General features: G+C 36.2%; 1 protein-coding gene across 16 annotated transcripts in view; it reads right to left on the bottom strand.

The window, feature by feature from the left end:
* The window catches only part of cacna1da (calcium channel, voltage-dependent, L type, alpha 1D subunit, a), a 96,525-nt gene that overhangs the window by 49,218 nt on the left and 27,441 nt on the right, over nt 1-19,866 (bottom strand). For all 16 annotated transcript variants that reach the window (XM_056248518.1, XM_056248519.1, XM_056248527.1 and 13 more), the window contains exons 4-9: nt 15,954-16,093; nt 8,922-9,088; nt 7,211-7,363; nt 6,490-6,683; nt 5,498-5,601; nt 2,326-2,492 (exon numbers count right to left, since the gene is read on the bottom strand). In XM_056248518.1, coding sequence (XP_056104493.1) covers nt 2,326-2,492; nt 5,498-5,601; nt 6,490-6,683; nt 7,211-7,363; nt 8,922-9,088; nt 15,954-16,093 — 925 coding nt within the window. The remainder of the gene's footprint in view (nt 1-2,325; nt 2,493-5,497; nt 5,602-6,489; nt 6,684-7,210; nt 7,364-8,921; nt 9,089-15,953; nt 16,094-19,866) is intronic.

Here is a 19,866-nt window from a genome sequence, read left to right as displayed (position 1 = left end):
GTGTTTCTTCCTGGTTTCCACGTCAGCGCTGTTTGATCCGTTAATAACGGAGAAATGCTAATGTTTCTCACTAGATCTCGCAGCGATGTTATTACTTTCACATTATGAGCGCGCTTGCCACGCCTACATTTGAAATAACGAAATTTTGGTCGGCAGGAAAAATGGTCCAACGTTCGGTTCAAAAATGGGTACCGAAAACCGAACCGAAAGCCTCGTACCGAACGGTTCAATACGAATACGTGTATCGTTACACCCCTAGTATGTGTGTGTGTGTGTGTGTGTATATACAAACACATATACATATACACACACTGTATGTGTGTGTGTTGTTTTAAACAGAAAAACGGAAATAAATTCACTTCTAAGAGATCTGTGAACTTGTGTGAGCGAAAACAGAATTCAGCTTGATTTTCCATTTGCAGAAGAAGTTCTGCATAAATGCTAAGCTTTCCAGACGAGCGACTTTTGTGGGTCTGTATCAATCAATTATAGCAACAAAAAAAAAAAACCTTTCAGAATCCAGCCGGCTAATCTAACCCGACCGTCCTCTCGCAGAACTGAGGTCAGTCAAAGAGCTGCTCGCTGGAGAATCTGCTGTTACTGTAGCAGCGGCTCCAACCGCTCAGAATCATGTGTGCTGCTTATATAAAAGGGATTAGGATTAGTCCTTATTTTGCTTCGTTTCTCCACTTCACGCCCCTATGAGCAAGCTCCTCTCGTTCAGTAGATACCGGACATACTGACTGACTTACATTCAGCTCATTTAAATGTCACTTTTAGACAATACTTGATCACAGTTAAAAAGTCCTAGATGTCGGTCCAGTACTGTACTGAACCCTCTGACCTGAAGATGTTGGACTTTGATTGACAAATCTGCGGTTCGGCGGCAGAGGCAGCACTCGTGGCGTCAGCGCTTGCTTACTGCTCCTCAACTCTTTCATCAAAAATACACCAGAGGCAGCTGTTCTGGTTTGCTGACGTCTGTTCGGTGTCACGCTGCAGTTTGATGGGCATGACGGGCCAATTAAAGACGGCTCAGTGGCTGCTAGAAAAGTTGCAAAGCTTTGGTTGAAACACCACCCTTAATACAAGTCAGAAAAGTGCAATTCAGAAGTTCACTCACTGAACAAATTTCATTAGTTCAACACAAAATGTAAATGATTAGTTGTGACTAATCATGGCTATTGATTCCTTGATATGCTGATTGTTCCCTACTGATATATGACATTTTTCTAAACTAAACAAATACTGTAAAAACAATCAACATAGGCTGATTTGAATTCTGTCATTCACCAATCTCAACCACATTGTTTTATGATAACTTTGCATTGATCGACTATTTTGTAGGAGTGATTTAAAGCATTCTGAGAAATGGACTGTAGCATAATATGAAAGTTGAAATGCAATGCAAAAGATGAAATGCACTACTTTTCAAAAGTCGGGGTAGGTACGAGCCGAGGGATGCATTAAATTGATCAAAAGTCACAGTAAACACATTTATAATGTTACAAAAGATTTATATTTGAAAGAAATGCGGTTTGTGTGAACTTCTTGTCTTTTGTTTGTTTGAATATTTCTATTCATCAATGAATCATTGTTTCCATAAAAAAGTTAAGCTGCACAACTGTTTTCAACATTGAAAATAATAAGAAGAAATGTTTCTTGAGGAACAAATCATCATTTTAAAATGATTTCTGAAGGATCATGTGACACCAAAGACTGGAGTAATTATGCTGAAAATTCAGCTTTGCATCACAGGAATAAATTACATTTAAAATAGATTCAGTTCTTTTAAAGTGTAATAATATTTCACAATATTACTGTACTTTTGATCAAATAAATGCTGCCGAAAAAAACGTAAATATCCCAAACTTTTAAACAGTAGTGTATATATAAATTACACACAATTTTACATATAAATTACAATTTAATAAATGTACAGATAAATCACAACTTCTATACTGTAGGTGGTAAATATTACTACATTATTAATATCATCAAATGTTTCTGGCAATAGTGCATTTCAGAAAAGTCAAAGTATTCTTTATTAAAAACTATACTTACAGAAGTAACAGGATTTTCCTTAAATTCACATTTAAATTGATCAAATCGATGTTTGCTACACTAAATTGAACTGAAATTCATGAACTAATTTGCGATGTAAAAAGCATTCTCAGCTCAATTCTGAATCCTGACTTGAAATAGCTTTCTGCATATGGAGTGTATAATGTGTGCTTAATAATTGTCTTACTAGTATTCATTCAAATGACAATGTCCCTCACATTGTGTCCCTCTTCCAGTCATGTGCTGTATTCAGGTACTCACGGTTGCGTTTGCTCTCCTCTTCATCCTCCTCATTCTCAGGGTCGATGTCTTCAGCCTGTGTGATCCAGTCCAGATAACCCTTCAGATCTTCCTCCAGCTGCTGTTTCTCCCGCAGCTTCTGGAAATCTCCACGAGCCTTTGCCTTCTCTCGCTCTTTAGAGAACTCTCTGGGTTCAGGAAAACAGTTTTACCTTCGGTTCACTACTAATCATACAACATTTGTCTGCATTAATGATTGCATTACATACTAAAATATCAAACCATGCGATATTTAGTTTAAGAAAGATGTCACTTTTCAAGCATAACATTTCACAAGATGATACAGTATGAAAATACAGTATATTATATATTTTGTACAGATATGTGGTTTTTAAAGTTTTACAAACAACATTTTTACACCTGAATATACAAGTATTTTGCATTATTTTCTACAACTTAAAAAAAATCCCCAATTGATTTAAGGTTTTCTTGAAATGTATAATAATATGGACATTGCTAATGTTGTGATGGACATGACTATTCAAAAAAATTATAAATATTTATATATATAGATTAGCAATAAAGCATATTTGGTGTCTCTGGAACATAATTCTCTGAATGTGTTTTCAAACATTTACTGAATCAAATAGAACTGAAATAGTTCTCAAATAGAAAAATGAATTTTCCACCCTGCCAAAAACAATTCAAATTCGATTTTACCATCATCAATTCCAAAACACTTGGGTTTTAGATGGTTTTATAAGATGACAATACTGATCTGTTTCTTGAATAAGTATAATATTAAATAAATCTTCAGAAATAATGCAAAATAATCTGAATAATTAATATTAAATATAATGTATAAATGTGATCAAATATTATAGGTTCAGGGTCCAATTCTCACTACTAACTAGTTGCTTATTAGTATGCATATTACTAGGATATTAGCTGTTTATTAGTACTTATAAAGCATATATTAATGCATTATCCTGCATGACCATATTCTACATCACATAATCCTATCCAATACCTAAACTTAACAACTACTTTACTACTGTAACTATTAATAAGCAGTAATTAGGCGAAAAGTCATAGTTAATAGTTAGTTAATAGTGAGAATTAAACCCTAAACTAATTGTCACGATTAATGTGCATGCTTACCATATTTACATACATCTAAACGTACAGTAAGTGTAAATGCTTCAGCGTCCTGCCAGCAGGGTGCATGCTAGTCCACAAAGGACAAGGAGAAACATCACAGAAACGCGCTCGAAAGGTCACACGACGTGTGTCGCATCCTTAATAAAATGGCAGAAGCACAAAAAATGGAATCTAAACCTAATTTCAGAAGATTGCTCGATCTGCAGATTGTATACGTTGCACCACGGGCACGGCGTCTCTCGTGGGAGAATATTAATATAACCCTGCAGCTCTAAGAAAGCGCTTGAAGGACTTGCGGACACAAGAAGCAGATTCATTTCACCCTTCCGGAGGAGGTCAGAAAATCTGTGCCCTTCTCTGAAGGAGATGTCATCTTTCTGATTTAAAAAAAACTAAATAACCATATCGAATTGAGTCACCTGTCTGGCTCAGGTCTCCTTCCTCTCCTCCATCTGCCCTTCCTCTCTCTCTCTCTCTCTCTCTCTCTCTCTCTCATCTCCTCCTGTTCCTTTTGCCTCTTTCTGTCTTAACTAAACCCTATATCAAATTTACGGTTCACTCAAAAATTAAGAACCAAAAAACTGATGTACAATGTAAGATATGATGAACAATGTTTTGCAATGTTACTGGGAATGTCAGCCTATATTGACATTCACTATCGTTCCAAACTTTGAGGTCAGTAAGATTAATACTTTTATTCAGAAAGGATTATTTAAATGGATCAAAAAATGACAAAAGACATTTATAATGTTACAAAATATAAATGCTGTTCTTTTGAAAGTTCTATTCATCAAAGGATCTTGAAAAACATGCAGCACAATTGTTATGTGTATATTAAACTGTATATTGACCAGCATATTAGCATGATTTCTGAAGGATCATGTGACACTGAAGACTGGCGTAATGATGCTGAAAATTAAAATAAGTTATTTAAATTATAACAGTATTTCACAATATTAATGTTTTTACTATATTTTAGATCAAACAAATGCAGCCTTGGTGAGCATAAAAGATTTCAGACCCCAATCCTTTGAACGGATGTGTATTTAAGTGCTGAATTGCTAAATCATCCAAATGACTAATGCTTTTTTTTTCCCAAAAAGCAAATGTTTCTGCTGAATGAGCATCATTCACCTGCTTCGCCCTAGTTATTGTCCTCTAGTCGAAACAATTTCATTTCCCCTTCTTGACTTTCATTGGTCTGAATCACTTCCTCTCTCATTTCATTCTGTCCTTGGAACCGTTTTACTTAATAATGTCATTAGCTCAGAACAAATCAACCCGGCAGGCGTGAAGATCATCTCACAGCACACAACACTTCAGAAAACACCTGAAACCCGTAAAAAAAATAAAACTCTAGGAATATGCAGTCATGGAAAAAGCATTGCAGACACCCCAAGCAGATATATCAGATATATATATAAAATCTGCAGAATAATAAAACAAAATCAATTTAAATGTATAATAATTTATATTTGTATTATGTTATTCATATTAAAACATGCATAATTGATTAATAAATAAATAAACATACTACTTAATAATGAATGTATTATTCCGAGTTTTATTATTAATATTATTATAATTATTATTAATACTGATGTGGCAAAAAAACACAATATACCTGAATCCATCCCAGTTTTAGGAAAAATAACCAGATTAGTTTGCAATTTTTGTCCATGACTGAACCCCATGCAAGAAAAACTCTGGCAGATATAAGAAATTCACAGCAGTCTCCACAGCACACGGCGATTCTCCTTCTCTTACCCACTGAGAACACCCAGCACAAGATTCAACACAAAAAACGAGCCCAGAATGATCAGACTAACAAAGTAGATCCACGGCGTCTCCCAGCCAATGGCGTCATTCACCTACAAGGGCCCAAACAGGACGGTTAACCCGGAGAGAGAGAGTACATTTAGCTGAGAGAAACTCCATAGATGGGAGTTTAGTCTTGGGAGAAAGGCAGGAAAAAAAAAAAAAAGAAATGGATATCAGGGGGCGTAGTGAATAGAAAAGAGGAGCTGCTCACCCGCTCAACACACCCAGAACCAGGTTCAAGACGAAGAAAGAGCCGAAGATGACCAAGCTCACAAAGTACACCCAGGGCAGCTCCAACCCCATAGCATCATTCATCTGAGAGAAGAGAGGAAGAGAAGCAGGAAGAAGAGGAAAAGAGGTGGGGAGAAAGAGAAATTGAAAGAATGAAAGTATGAAACAGAAACTGTGAGAGGAAGGTTCAAAACGGGTCTAGAGAAGACGTTCTGCTCAAAATAAACCTGGATTTCAGTTTTAACGTGTTTGGATATTTTGAAGAAATACCAGAAGACTTTCACAAGTTTAACTTCTAATAAGAAATTTGAGTGATGTGAGTCAATATAAAGGAAAGATAAAGGAGAAATCCCACACACTGTCTATAAAGTTGCAATAAATACTTAAATTATAATAAATAAATGATGGATGGATGGATGGATGGATGGATGGATGGATGGATGGGGATGGATGGATGGATGGATGGGGATGGATGGATGGATGGATGGATGGATGGATGGATGGATGGATGGATGGATGGATGGATGGATGGATGGATGCATGGATGCATGTATGGATGGACCAAAAGTAAATTTGGCTTTTTAAAAATCCATAAAGAGGTTTAAAAACAGCTACTAAGCAATTTTTGGGTGGTGATTCACAGGAAATCTAGGCTGTAAATCTATCTGGAGTTTATGCAGCTGTAAATGAACCATGTGCTGTGATGAAACGGAGGAAACATGTTCCAGAGGATGATGTGAAAGGTGGGTGGATCTCATCAGAGCACACTGGTCAGTCACAGACTCTTGAGTTCCTTAACTCAGTGTGTGGGCAGCTAGTTTGAGCATCTCACACTCTCCTCAAAACAGTAATGACTGTATGAGCACTTCATCCTCTCTACACAAACATAATTACTGACTAACATTCATTATACGCCAACAAGACGACGTGCTGCTAGCTAGGACGCGTACGAAGTCTCATGCTAATACTAACCCAGTAGAGTACATCCGTCCAGCCCTCCATGGTGATGCACTGAAACACAGTGAGCATGGCAAACATGAAGTTGTCGAAGTTTGTGATGCCTCCGTTGGGGCCGTGCCAGCCCTCCTTACACTCGGTGCCATTAATGGGACATGTGCGGCCGTGGCGGTTAATAGCACACGGCGCAGGCTCGTCCTCTATCATCTCTGCACAGAGAGGAGAAGATCAAATATTAACAAGCATAATAGCTATAAACCCTTGCAAGAAACAATTCCTATGAATCTCAATTTGTTGAAAATATCAATCCTTATAATAGTCTCATATAATCTATGTAACAATCCTACATTACTGGAATTAAATCGGAAAATAAGGAAACTGTGTCAGATATAGTTAAGGGGATAGACACATTAAAGGTATAGTTCACCTAAAAATTAAAATTAGCCCATGATTTACTCACCCTCAAGTCATCCTAGATGTATATGACATTCTTCTTTCAGACGAATACAATCAGAGTTACATTAAAAAATATCCACATATAACTCTGATCGTATTCGTCTGAAAGAAGAATGTCATATACACCTAGGATGACTTCAGGGTGAGTAGATCATGGGCTAATTTTCATTTTAGGGTGAACTATCCCTTAAAGAAGTCTCTGAGCAGAAGAGACTAATCTTCCCGAACTTTTGAACGCTAGTGTGTCAACATTCATGTAAGGCACAGAGGTTTAACAAACCTGTTCCTTGATAATAACAGGTGGCGTGCATTTTCCCAATGAAAAGCTCCAAACCGATGATGGCGTAGATGATGATGACGAACAGAACCAGCAGGGCGATGTGGAGGAGAGGAACCATGGCTTTAATGATGGAGTTCAGCACCACCTGTAAACCTGAGGAAATGCAAACGCACGTAAAAATGCAGATCCGCAGCATTTGGGTGCGTTTGAGTCCAAACTTTCACATCTAGTTCCTATTGCATACACACACTAGTGTCTTTAGGGCATTGAGTTTGACAGCTTGTTCTCAGAGAATGATCCTGAGGGGATGCAGCAAGGAATGCTGCGCTTTTCCCGCCATATGGCCACATCATGCGCCATCTCTCACCCAACATCCACCCCTCTGCGGGGGTCTGGAGCTCTGGGCGCTCGGAATGGGAAGCTGTCAAACTGCCTCATGATTAGTGTGGTGCAAAACGACATATTTTACAAACTGACTAGTCGGTGCACTGCCTGAACGTCTTAACCCTTTATATGTAATCAGCTTGATCGGATTTCTAAGGGGCCGTTTAAAAATGTTTTCCTCCGAAAGGGTTTTTACCTTGCTAAACGTGTAGTCAGCACACTAATTAATAAAGATCTAAAATAAAATATAAATCTATATCACTTAGGGTTATTATCATTATCTAAAGCTAAAACCATTTAAAAAAAAAAATTACTTGAAACTAAATAAACATTAAATAAAATTAAAAATTAAAAAAACAGAAATATTTTATTTCTGCAAGTTGCCAAGGCAATATTTCTCATTTTCAGTTAGGGTGTGTTCACACTTGGCATGTTTGGTTTGATTAAAACAAACCTTGTGAGATTGCTCTGTTAGTCCGGTTCATTTGAATAAGTGACATCTGACCCCTGGTGCCACCAAACAAGCGGACAGAGACGCTGAAAAGATGGGGCTCTGCCCGCTTTTAAACCAACTCTGGTGCGGTTCTACTGAAATATGAACTCATACGGACCAAAGACATGTAAACGAACCTAAAACGGGACGTGATATCACAAGATGCGAGCATAAAAAGGACGGACTTGTCAAGCATACGTGTTTTCTCTCGTCATAGTCGTGATGTTGCCCATCACAGTTCGATACATACATCTGAACCACCTCGCAGCAGATCTTCATGTGTGTGTGTGCCGGAGGGAGTTCTCTCACTGTTTTGACTTTACACATTTTATAAGCTCTTCACGAGTTCTCAGCTGGTCAGAATATCATCATATGTAGACTACACACATACAATAAGCGCATTTATCCCAACACACAGCATAGTGTTCTGTAAGTTGTTCTGCGAGTTCCGTCGCAAAATATACGACGGAATTATATTAAATTTTTATATGTAAAATGCCACTGTGAGCTTTAAGCGGGCTAGGACAAAGGGTTTTTGTTTTGGTCCGGACCAAAAGAAACAAGTGAACCGAACTACACACCATACTAAAATAACTAAAACTAAAAGCAATAAATACAACTTATATAGACATATTTACAAAAAAAAAAAAATAATTATTAAAACTTTAACTAAAGGTGAAAACATAAAATATACAACTTAAATCTAATTCAAAATATTAACAAACTATAATAGTATACCAATGATACTAAAATAACACTGATTCACAATATGAGTGATTTATATTGTATACTCACTATATTTAAAGACCATAACCACTCTACCACTCTACTCACTGGGCACTCCTGAGACCAGGCGAAGCGGTCGCAGCACTCGAAAGGCTCTGAGGGCTTTGACGTCGAAACCTCCTGGTTTTCCTCCGTGGCCGTGCACGGGCGGGTGGGTTCCAACAATCTCCTTCTCCCCATCTTTGGTCAAAAGTTCCAAGACAACACTAAACAATCTACACACACACACACACACACACACACACACACACAAAAAAGAATGGCAAAAAAAAAATCAACACTCTGAAGAACAATGATGGTCAGTGATCAATCTGAAAAATAACACAATGTCTCAAAATCACTTATAAAAAACAAACAAAAAAAAACCTATCTTTACCAACACCATGTCATATGAACTTGCAGTTCAGTAAGCGCTATTATTCAAAGCAAGAACTCCTTCGTTTAAAGATTCATTAGAAGATCCTTCTCAAAAGAGTCATGTGAAAGCATCAGTGGAGCACACCATTGTTACTTCACTATTTATATACTATATTAAAGATATATTTATATACTATTAAGTTGCAGTAATTTTGGATTAGCTTTTGGTGTTTTTAAATATTTCATTTTAGGATAAATCTATTTTATTTAAGTTTTATTTTTAGTAATTTTAGAACTTCAACTGAAAATTTTGTTTTCACTATTATATTTTAGTTCAATGTCAAGGCAATATTTCTTGTCATTTAAGGGAAGTTTGTTTTTCATCTAATATTTATATTTTATTTCAGCTTTATTACAATTATCTAAAACGTTTTGAATGGTTTTAGTTAAACAAAACCAGTGCAGTCCAGGATTTTTTTTCTGTGTAGTAAACGACAAAAAAATCTTGCCATTATTTTGAGATATCATCTTTTTATTTGACAACATTCAACTTAGAACTTATTCCAGAAAATGCCGTGTGCTCTATTAAAATATAAGAAATTCCTATATAATAAAAAATCTAGTTATAATAAATGGATATATAAAAGAATTACATTCTTTGAAAATAATAACAATTTTGCTTTATGTATTGATCTAAAGTAGCAAGATAATAGCTGAAATATCAAAACATATTTGGATTATCAAATAGAAAAACCCTTTCAGCATCACGACAGCATGACCTTTCATGAATGTGCCAAAACATAAACAGCAAGACATTCAATCTGAACAACATCAGACAGCATCATCCGCTGTACACAAGGAGAAAAGCAGCATGTGATCACCTGAAATGACCACAGAGCACATCTGAATAGTGATGTATGACAGGATCTCAACAACAGCGGATAAAATAACAAAAAAAATAAGCTGATTTTGAATGCATCTGCTGCTATTACCATAATTCATAAAGCCTTATTAATGTCAGCGATTCATCTTTCAAAGTCAGCATGAAACAGAAGTTGCGATAGTGTTTTCTTCCCTATTGTGCCGTTTATCCGAGTGAAACAAGACAAAATTAGGGCGTGAATTGATTGGGTGGTTGTGGTTTGCTATTGGTGGATCTCATGTGAGTGACATGTTGCCCCGCCCTCGCGCCAGTAAACGTGTCATCAGAGAAGAAAAGAGATATTGCTATGAGGGAGGGGAAATAATTTTGATTAAAGATTTACGAGGGCGCATGGATAAAAATATACGAAAAGATAACGATGAGCACGGATAAATAATTTTAAATAAATACCGCAATATTCCATAAAAAAAAAACAAGACTTTTGATTTCATGGTGACTTTAAAGAGTGACTACCTATCTGTAAGTATTCGTGGCTAATTTGGGGCTGCTGCTCGGGAGCTAAAGATGAAGAGCGACAGCCTTGTGAACAGAGAGACGGGTAGGTGAAGAGAGAGAGGGAGACAGCTCTTTCTGCATGAGGCGAACTGATCGAAATGTGACCTAGCTGCCCAGTGGACTGTGTGTGTGTGTGTGAGTGAGGGAGAGTCAGATAGAGATGTTGCTGATGAGGAAGAAGAGGAGAGTGTACACAGTTTGAGATGATCTACAGAGAAGCGAACAAGACATCAGCGGCGAGAGATATAGAACGACAACACAAGTGGACAGAACAGTTCAAGCGGTTTCATATCGCACACATAAGCCGTGTGCTTTTACTTTTTCATTTACAGACAGACAAACACTTTCCATTTCATAAAATGATTGACTGAATCTAGATGATTTGAGCAGTTTATAGCTACACTGTGTAGTGTCTGGTTTCAATTTAAAGGAAAACCCTGGGTTCAATAAGAGTTAAGATCGATTTGTTGATTACCACAGAAATGTACACTACTTTTCAAAAGTCTCTTCTGCTCACCAAGACTGTACTTACAGTAAAATACAGTAAAAGTAGTAATATTATGAAATATTATTATTATTATTTAAAAATGTCATTTATTCCTGCCATTACTCCAGTCTTCAGTGTCACATGATCCTTCAGAAATCCTTCTAACATGCTGATTTGCGGCTCAAAAACATTTATTATTATCATCATCAATGTTGAAAACAGTTTTTGTCAGGATTCTTTGATGAATTATACATGTCTTGCAGGGTTCCACATTTTCTATTTTAAAACTACATACTTTTCCAGACTCAAATTTCCAAACCTCTCTTTTCAGACCATATTTAAAATAAATGGTTCATACAGCATTATATTTGGTATACAATCACTAACGGATCACTAAACTGTATATTTTATATTTTAGAAAATTAACTCAATAGCCTATAAACGCATATTTTTCCATACTTATCCAGACCTGGAAATTACTCCAATCAAATTCCATACTTTTCCAAACTGTGTAGGAGGAACCCTGTCTCTTTTGATCAATTTAATGCATCCTTGCTGATTAAAAGTTAAAAACAACAACAACAACAACAAAAAACTAAGGTGAGACACATGGAAGTGAATCGGGTCCATCTGTAATGCTAAATGTTTTTAAGTATAGCCATAAATGATATGCTTGTTAACATGATTTTAGTGTTAAACACACTTATTCTGTGTAAAGTTAGACCAATTTTACAACTTTGTTACCATGACTAAAATCTCAAAACGATCATAAAATGATTGAGATATTTTGCTCAAATAATAAGCGAGTTTTAACAGAACAATTAGTTTAAGTTTTTTAATATAAAATCATAAACTTCACATTTCTTCTCTTTTTTTTTTAAATCCTCCTTGATTTGAGCTTTTTTTAATAAAATGAAGGATGATTCTAGAAGATGATCTTTTTGTAGCAATCAACGTTAAGCCATAGATGCCGCTGATCAAGCGTGTAACTTATAATGAACTCGGAATATTCCTTTAATTATCATTTGGATGTACGGTATATGTGATCTCACTCTTCATGCTAATTACATTTCATGAATATCAAGTTTGTAATAATTCTCAAACTGAACACACACGATAACCATTGTATAATTTATAGACATTATTAAAGCAAATGCTGGATGTAGTAATCTAGAACCACTATTTCCTGCATCGAGAGGCAGTTGTGAGTGCCTGATGGTGCAGTTACGCTGCTTATGAATGCGGTATGAAACAAGAGGAGAGGCGTTTCTCCTCATTTTATCTTTAGGCTTCTGCACCTTTTTTCAGGCTGATACTGTACAGTAGAAAGTGACATGAAATTAAAACATTTAAATGAAAACCAGCCGGAAGAGGTGGACTCAAGGATTCTTCCTCGTCTACATCTTCAAAGAAAAAACACTGGCACAGGAAGTGATGATCTCCAGGAAACATGTTTTTTTTTAAATATAAATATATACTTCATCTGAAAATAAAGAGCGAGTAATACAGTCCACCCTGAACTCTAATCTAAAATCAAGAAATGCTCCAAAGAGGCTGGTACAATGACTAATGAATAGAGAGAGAGAGAGAGACAGCAGCTCACGTCGCTAGTTATTTTCTGGGTCTTTTCTGGGTCATATAACTGCATGATGAGGAGTGTGTGTGTGTGTGTGTGTGTGTTTTGGGAGTTGAGCAGAAGGTGAAGGGCCTCAATGGAGGAAAATTAGTGAAAGTGACATTCCAGAGGATGTTGGGAAGAAAGACCAAAACAGAAAGAGAAAGAATGAGTAAGACATTGGTATATTTGGTGGTGGGGGAGAGACCCTTTGGTGTGAGAGACCCGGGTTCGAATCCACTGTGAGACACCAATGTGTCCTTGAGTAAGACACTTAACCCCTAGTTGCTCCAGAGGCGTGTGACCTCTGACATATATAGCAATTGTAAGTCGCTTTGGATAAAAGCGTCAGGGCTGGGCGATATGGCTGAAAACTGTATCACGATATCAGTGTTTCATATCGGTCGATATCGATAATTATTGATTTTTTTTTATGACCCATTTAAAATAAGGACCAGGAGAAAAAATATATATTACATTTAAACATTTTTATTTTAAACTTAACCTTCCTCTGATTACAATCCCAAGACAGAAATGTCAACACAACCATGGAAAACTCAAATAATTAAAATGTAAACATAAGTCTAAATTCACAATCAGACCTGCAAACTCCTCAGAGTAAAAAAGGTGGCAGTGGCGCGGCGGGACGTGGGTGAGGGGGGTTTGTGATCGTATGTGCCCCCTGCTTGATTTTTTTTTTTGAGACATCACGGTTCGGTACGATTTCGGTACAATGGAGTGAAAAGCAAAACAGAAATATAGAAGGCATTTTTATAAATGTCTTAAGCCTTGTATTTTTTAAATAAGTTTTATTAATAAAGGCATAGAACCAGTTTATTTATAGTGCACTGATAATAGTTTTATATAATTGGTTTATTAATTAAACTAATAAAAAGATAGATATGAGATATGTTTGGTAATTGTACCTGAATGAATTTAAAATTAATTTGCTATATTTCAGATCAATATATTTGTTTTCCTTAATTTTAATTAACCCTAACTTTATTCTCAGCAGAATTATAAATAATTGATTTCCGTATAAAATAATCTACCAACACATTTCACTTTCTTTTTTAATCAATGTGTAACTTAAAAATAAACAGATTAGTGCTCTGTTTTGAGGACAAGAAATGAAAACCAATGCGATATGATGAATGTCCAAAAGATGGAACACACAGACTGTTTTACAAAGGGGTTGGATAAATATGTTTTTCTTTTAAAACGGTGTGTGACAGTTGTAGGTTACAGTTTGACAAGAAATACAGTGTGACAAAAGCACAATGTTGTGTTTTATTGCGAGTATAGGCCTACACAAATATAAGTAAACACTTTGCAGACTGAATGATGTCCTGTATTAACAAAATGACGGAGTTTGTTTTTATGTCTCCACTGTTCGATCGCGCCCGCGTGTCTCTCTCTCTCGCGCCCGTGCCTACTCTCTCTCTCTCTCGCCACACACACACAGACACTCCAGCATTGCAATCTTGACATCGCAGCCTGTTCATTATGCTGTGTTCACATCAAACGCGAATAGAGCGAATTATCCAATAATGTTTCGCAATTCTAGCCTGCATGGCATGCAGATGAAGGGCACTCATTTTCTGCTTATCAATCGCCGGTTACTGAAGAAGAACCCAGCAGCACGAGACAACGATGGCGCAACCAAACTGACACGTTACATGATTGCCTGAGCGTGTCACTCCCTACGTTGCTAGGTTACCAGAGAGCGAGTGCCTTTGATAATGCAACCAAACTTGCTTCGCAACCTGTGGTTTCTTCCGACGAAGAAAAAAAATATCGAACGTTTTATCGAACACATTTTTTTTTTATATCGATCACGTGTCTATCGCGATACATATCGTTCTCGTTTTATCGCCCAGCCCTACGTCAGCTAAATGTAAAAATGTAAATGTAAATGTATATTTGTCGATTTTGATCAATTTAATGTGTCCTTGCTAGTGCTGTCAATCGATTTTTTTAAAAACGTAACTAATTGACCCTTCGCAGAGAGCTTGATTGACAGGTGATCTGACCAATCATACTTCGCCATCCGCCATTTTGTCCGACAAAGCAGTCAGGAGAGTTAGTAGATTAACATGGGATTGAAAGGATGGATTTGTAAGGATTTGAACTTGAAAAACGGAATGTACTGACGCCTTTCTTCGGTTAAAACAACATTCCTTCTTATGTTCATTCGTGTTTATTTGATGCTATAAATGATCTAGAAGGAAGAGATGATCGGATCACGAGCAGCTTTAACTGATGCTCTACAGCGATCTGTCACGACACATTAAAGAGCCACAAAACGGTATTTATTGTTTCAATTTCTTTTTAAAAAATGACCAAATTTGAAAGGTGAGACTTTGTTTAATATGTTTAATATCAAAAGTAACCGAAAAGCAACCTGGTCTGTCCTGTGACTGTCTGTCAGCGTGTTGTCGGTCCGCGATGTATTTTTCACTGCGTGAGAACATGGTGTGTGTGTGTGTGTGTGTGTGAGCAGCGTAGCTTGTCGGACATAGCGACAGTAACTAAGGGGGCCGGGTCTTTTAATAGCATATTTATGTAATTAATCATGATAATATTGCACCTAACATTAAAGCTTTTAATATATTTTTTAATTATAATAATTTCACATTTAATCTCTGCATTAATGTAGAAACAACATAAAAACAGTATATTTTAATTATTTGATCTAACCGGTAGGAAATGTGTAGAAATGTAATAAAATGATCAAATAGTTATCAAACACTGCAGTCTTCCCTGCAATATTTTTTTTATTCATTTTATTAAAGCTGCAAATAAAATTATCGCATGCGTTAACATGTTCACAGCCCTAGTCCTTGCTGAATAATTACAAAAAAATCTTAAAGACCTCAAATGTTTGCATGCTTGCATGTTTCTTTATTATTTAAATAGATCAATATTTTATTTAATAATGTTACAATTATTTAATAATAATAATAATAATAATAATAAGACTACATAATTTGTTTACACCAACCAGAAAATGCTTATAATATTGGGGAGAAAAATTGAAAGGGACGGAAAAAGGTGTTATGTGCAGTCTGTAATAGAGATGAGAATATGAGATTTTTTGTCTCTACAAAAAACATCAACTTTGAGTTTACTTAAGATGTTAAAACAGTAGCTAAGCTTTGGAACATAAGCAGATAAACGTACCCTATGACAACAATGACGAAATCCAGCATGTTCCATCCGTTTCGGACATACGCGTTCTGATGCATCACCAAGCCGTACGCTATGATCTTTAGGAAGGTTTCGATCGTGAAAATGATAAGGAAGGCATATTCAACTGTTTCCTGTGGGAGACAAAAGAGAGAGAGAGAAATTAATTGAGTTTATTATGATATTCTTTGAAATATTTAATCCAAAAAACGTGGCTAACTTCATAAGCTAACCTCCAGAAACATAATATACAGATCTGAAAATGAATTGCATGACATATTTAATTAAGTCAGTGTCTTGGAGAAACTGTGCTAGCATAAACCGATCCATGGCATCTAAAATGATCCTTGAATACGTGTCATGGGGGAAATAAGGGATTTGCCTTTTGTTTTTAAAGCATTGCAGCATGCAGCTCAGGCATGGCAGTGGCTAGTGGGTTGTTTTCTGTGCATTGATGGTGTTAGACACAGCCATTTAACTTGTCAAATACCATCTCTTTATACAAACACACAGAGACTCAAGCTTTCTCCTTTATGTGTGTGTGACAGCTGTGCAAAGGTTGCACAATGAAAGAGGTTAGTTGGTGTGCGTGCGTGCGTGTGCGTTTAAGTGTAAGGACATTTGGGAAGCCTTTATACGCTGTGGGCCTCGTTTTGCCAACATTTTACAGACGACTGAATGAAGCACTTAGCCCTGTGTAACAGAAAAAGAGCCTTTTGTTACTGCGGGAAAAAGAGTAGCCCGGGCTCACTGGTCCTGCTGCTACAGAGACAGAGAGAGTGATATGATTGACAGCAGCGGAGGGAAGACACTACACTGAATATGAGATATTTACAGGATGTCAAAGAGGCAATCTGAAACCGATGACACAGAAAAACACATGAAACAAACAAATGCACTTGCCAAAGATCTAATGCATTAACTTTGTAGTATAGCACACATTTATCCACCTAAATATTATGATAAACAATGAAAATATGTTAATTAATTATACGAAAATTAAATAAAAAAAAGAGCATTCCTCTAAATACCATGATTATATTGGGCCCGTGCATTCGTCTTAAAGTGACAGCAGCCTAATATACCTCATATACGCAGCTGTTTGTGTCACCAAAGTTAATCAAACAACACAAGCGAAAGAAAATCCCTTTTGTAGCTTTAACAAAGATACATTTTATTGATTATATTTAATTTATACAGTGAAGACTATGATGCGTTATTTTACATTTGATTATTCATTGTCTGTACCTGAATATAGTTAGATTTACCTGAAAAACAAAGCACTGCTTATTTCATCTTTGTGCTGTTGTATTTATCTACGCTTGTAATTTGTTTATTATTTTATTAATAATTAATAAATGCACTCTCAGATGCACTCTCCTACAAAATCACCCCAATCATCCTAGAATGGTTAATTCTTTACAAATAGAGCTATTCAAATCATCTGGTGAAATTGTTTTCATATCACAATATATATATATCGCAGAAAAACAAAAAAGTGCAGCCCAACACCATTGCCTATAAATAACATGTATTTAAAAAGTTTTAAATGCATCATACTAATAAACATTTGATGATAAATGCATTTGGGTGTTTCGTTGAAAAATGCCACAATGGTACTAAAAAAAATGCTTCATTTTCATAATGAGAAATACATTTTTTTTTTTTTTGCTTCCAATTCTAGGGTGAAATCTAGCCAGGAAATCTTTTAGTGAGATTCAAAGTATGAGCAAGGAAATCCTGTTTTAAAATCCTATTTTAAATATGGCCGCTTTAAATAATGGGTTTTTCTAACAAAGAAGCCTTTAACTTGTCGTCATGCAAATAAACAACACAATTTGACATATCAAATAAACAAATGGGGGCTAGAGAGCTTCATTAAGCGATATTCGGTTGAGGACAAAGTAATACAGCATTCCCAATCCATTACCCCTCTACTTTTATTCATCCATCAGCAGAGTGTGTGAGAATAGAGAGAAAGAGAGAGAGGAAAACAGAGGCCTGTGGGGCAATCCATAAATATCTCTGACTCATATCTGCTTATTTATGCTCTAAAGACTAACTGTACATACTCTCTCTCACACACACACTGCGTGAGACACACACACACAAACCATTAGCTAGTTTACTAAAACAAAAACATGTCACAAACACATGCCCTACTGTTCCACACACATACACAGTTCACCTTCAACATCCCTTTTATGTTAATGAAGTCGGTTTTAATTGTTTTGGTTAGTGTTGATACATATTTGTCTGGATATTTGATAAGAGCAAAATGAAATATCAACTCTATCTTCAGCCATACATTGATTTGGCTCAATCCTTTAATCAAATGCAGTAATTATGAATTCAAAGGCTGAGTTGTAAATACTCTAAGGTGTTTTAGTGACTCATGTGTCCAACACACTTAAAGGAATATTTAACACAAGAATGAACACCCTCGCGTCATTCCATTCTCGCATGAGTTTCTTTCATCCGGGGGACGCAAAAGGGGATGTTTGAAAAAATGTTCCTGCTGCTCTTTTCCATATAATGAAAGACGACGACCAGGGGATGTCAAGCTCCAAGAAAGACACAATCACACCATAAAAGTGCTCCTTGTGACTTGTTATCATTGCATGGAAAAGAGCAGCATGAACATTAAAAAAATATATATCTTATTTTGTGTTCCACAGAAGAGAGAAAGAATAAATTCAACATTTTAGGGGGGAACAAATTCCTTTACACTCAAAGCTACTGCGAGTTACATTGAGTAAAACCAAAACTGATTCAGTGTATAAGGAAACTTTCAGGATGAATCCAACAAATCCAAAATTTCTTGATGGAATTATTATTAATAACCTGATTCACAGAAAAATGTGAGGAGAGAAATATTGCAATGAACACATTCTAAATGCTGATCCGAGTAAATGGCTAATTTGATTCCGATTTGGTTCAATGTATTGTTTTGATTTATTCTATAATTGGTAAAAACAGCATGTCATTTATCATATTCATGGATTTGAAATGAAGCATGTAAACACACACACACACATACACAAGCAGGCAAATTTGTGCATGTGGCGAATAGCTGGCGTGACATGAGTCAGTGTGACATCATGTCGTTTATCATCCCGGAAACATCACAATGTCCTCTGTTCAAAGTAACAGAATATACGGCATATACCACCACATGAACTACATCCATCTAGCAACAAAACATCAATACATCGACTGTCCTTACTGTATATCAGTCATTTATAAAAAACATTTAATGCAGCTTACACAATGTATTGCATAAATGTTAACTCCATGATGTTAATATATATATATATATATATATATATATATAACATTTATACTTTCTTAATGTATACTATTTAAATAGAATTCATCACTCTCTCTAAATGAGGGGTTTCAGCCTAAGCTTTATTGTGTAAAAAATGGTAGTAGAAGCATTGTGACAAAGCTTGGTATTTCTAAGTGGCATTAAAAATGCGTTAACTTAAGACATCTCACTACATCCCCCACTTCCATCTTTCTTTCTCTCTCTCTCTCTTGACTGTATAGATCAGTCAGTGTACACCAGGAAAGCTGGAGGGAGCGCAGACCACATCATAGAGTTCCCCTACCTCCTACGGTACAGTGTGTGTGTGTGTGCGTGTGTCGACTTGTGGAACAAGAGTGACAAACAACTGTGTCCCGGAACAGGACGTGCTTTTCTTCAGAAAAAAAGCCAGCCAGCCAAAGAAACACAAATAGAAAAGATCCTGAATGCCAATGCATTCTAGAAAATATGACGGTTTTTCAAATGACCTTGCAGTGATCAACTTTGAATGCATAAAGACAGCCAGATGAATGCAGCATCTATTCCACCTCCTCTCTCTTATAGCCATGCAATCCTGAACCTCGTCCTCTCGCTCAG

This window comes from Rhinichthys klamathensis, unplaced genomic scaffold, assembly GCF_029890125.1.
Source record: "Rhinichthys klamathensis goyatoka isolate OS25496 unplaced genomic scaffold, OSU_Roscu_1.1 h1tg000056l_1, whole genome shotgun sequence".
Classification (NCBI taxonomy): Eukaryota; Metazoa; Chordata; class Actinopteri; order Cypriniformes; family Leuciscidae; genus Rhinichthys; species Rhinichthys klamathensis.
The sequence above is the reverse complement of the archived record's forward strand: the minus strand, read 5'-3'. Positions and strand labels throughout refer to the sequence as shown.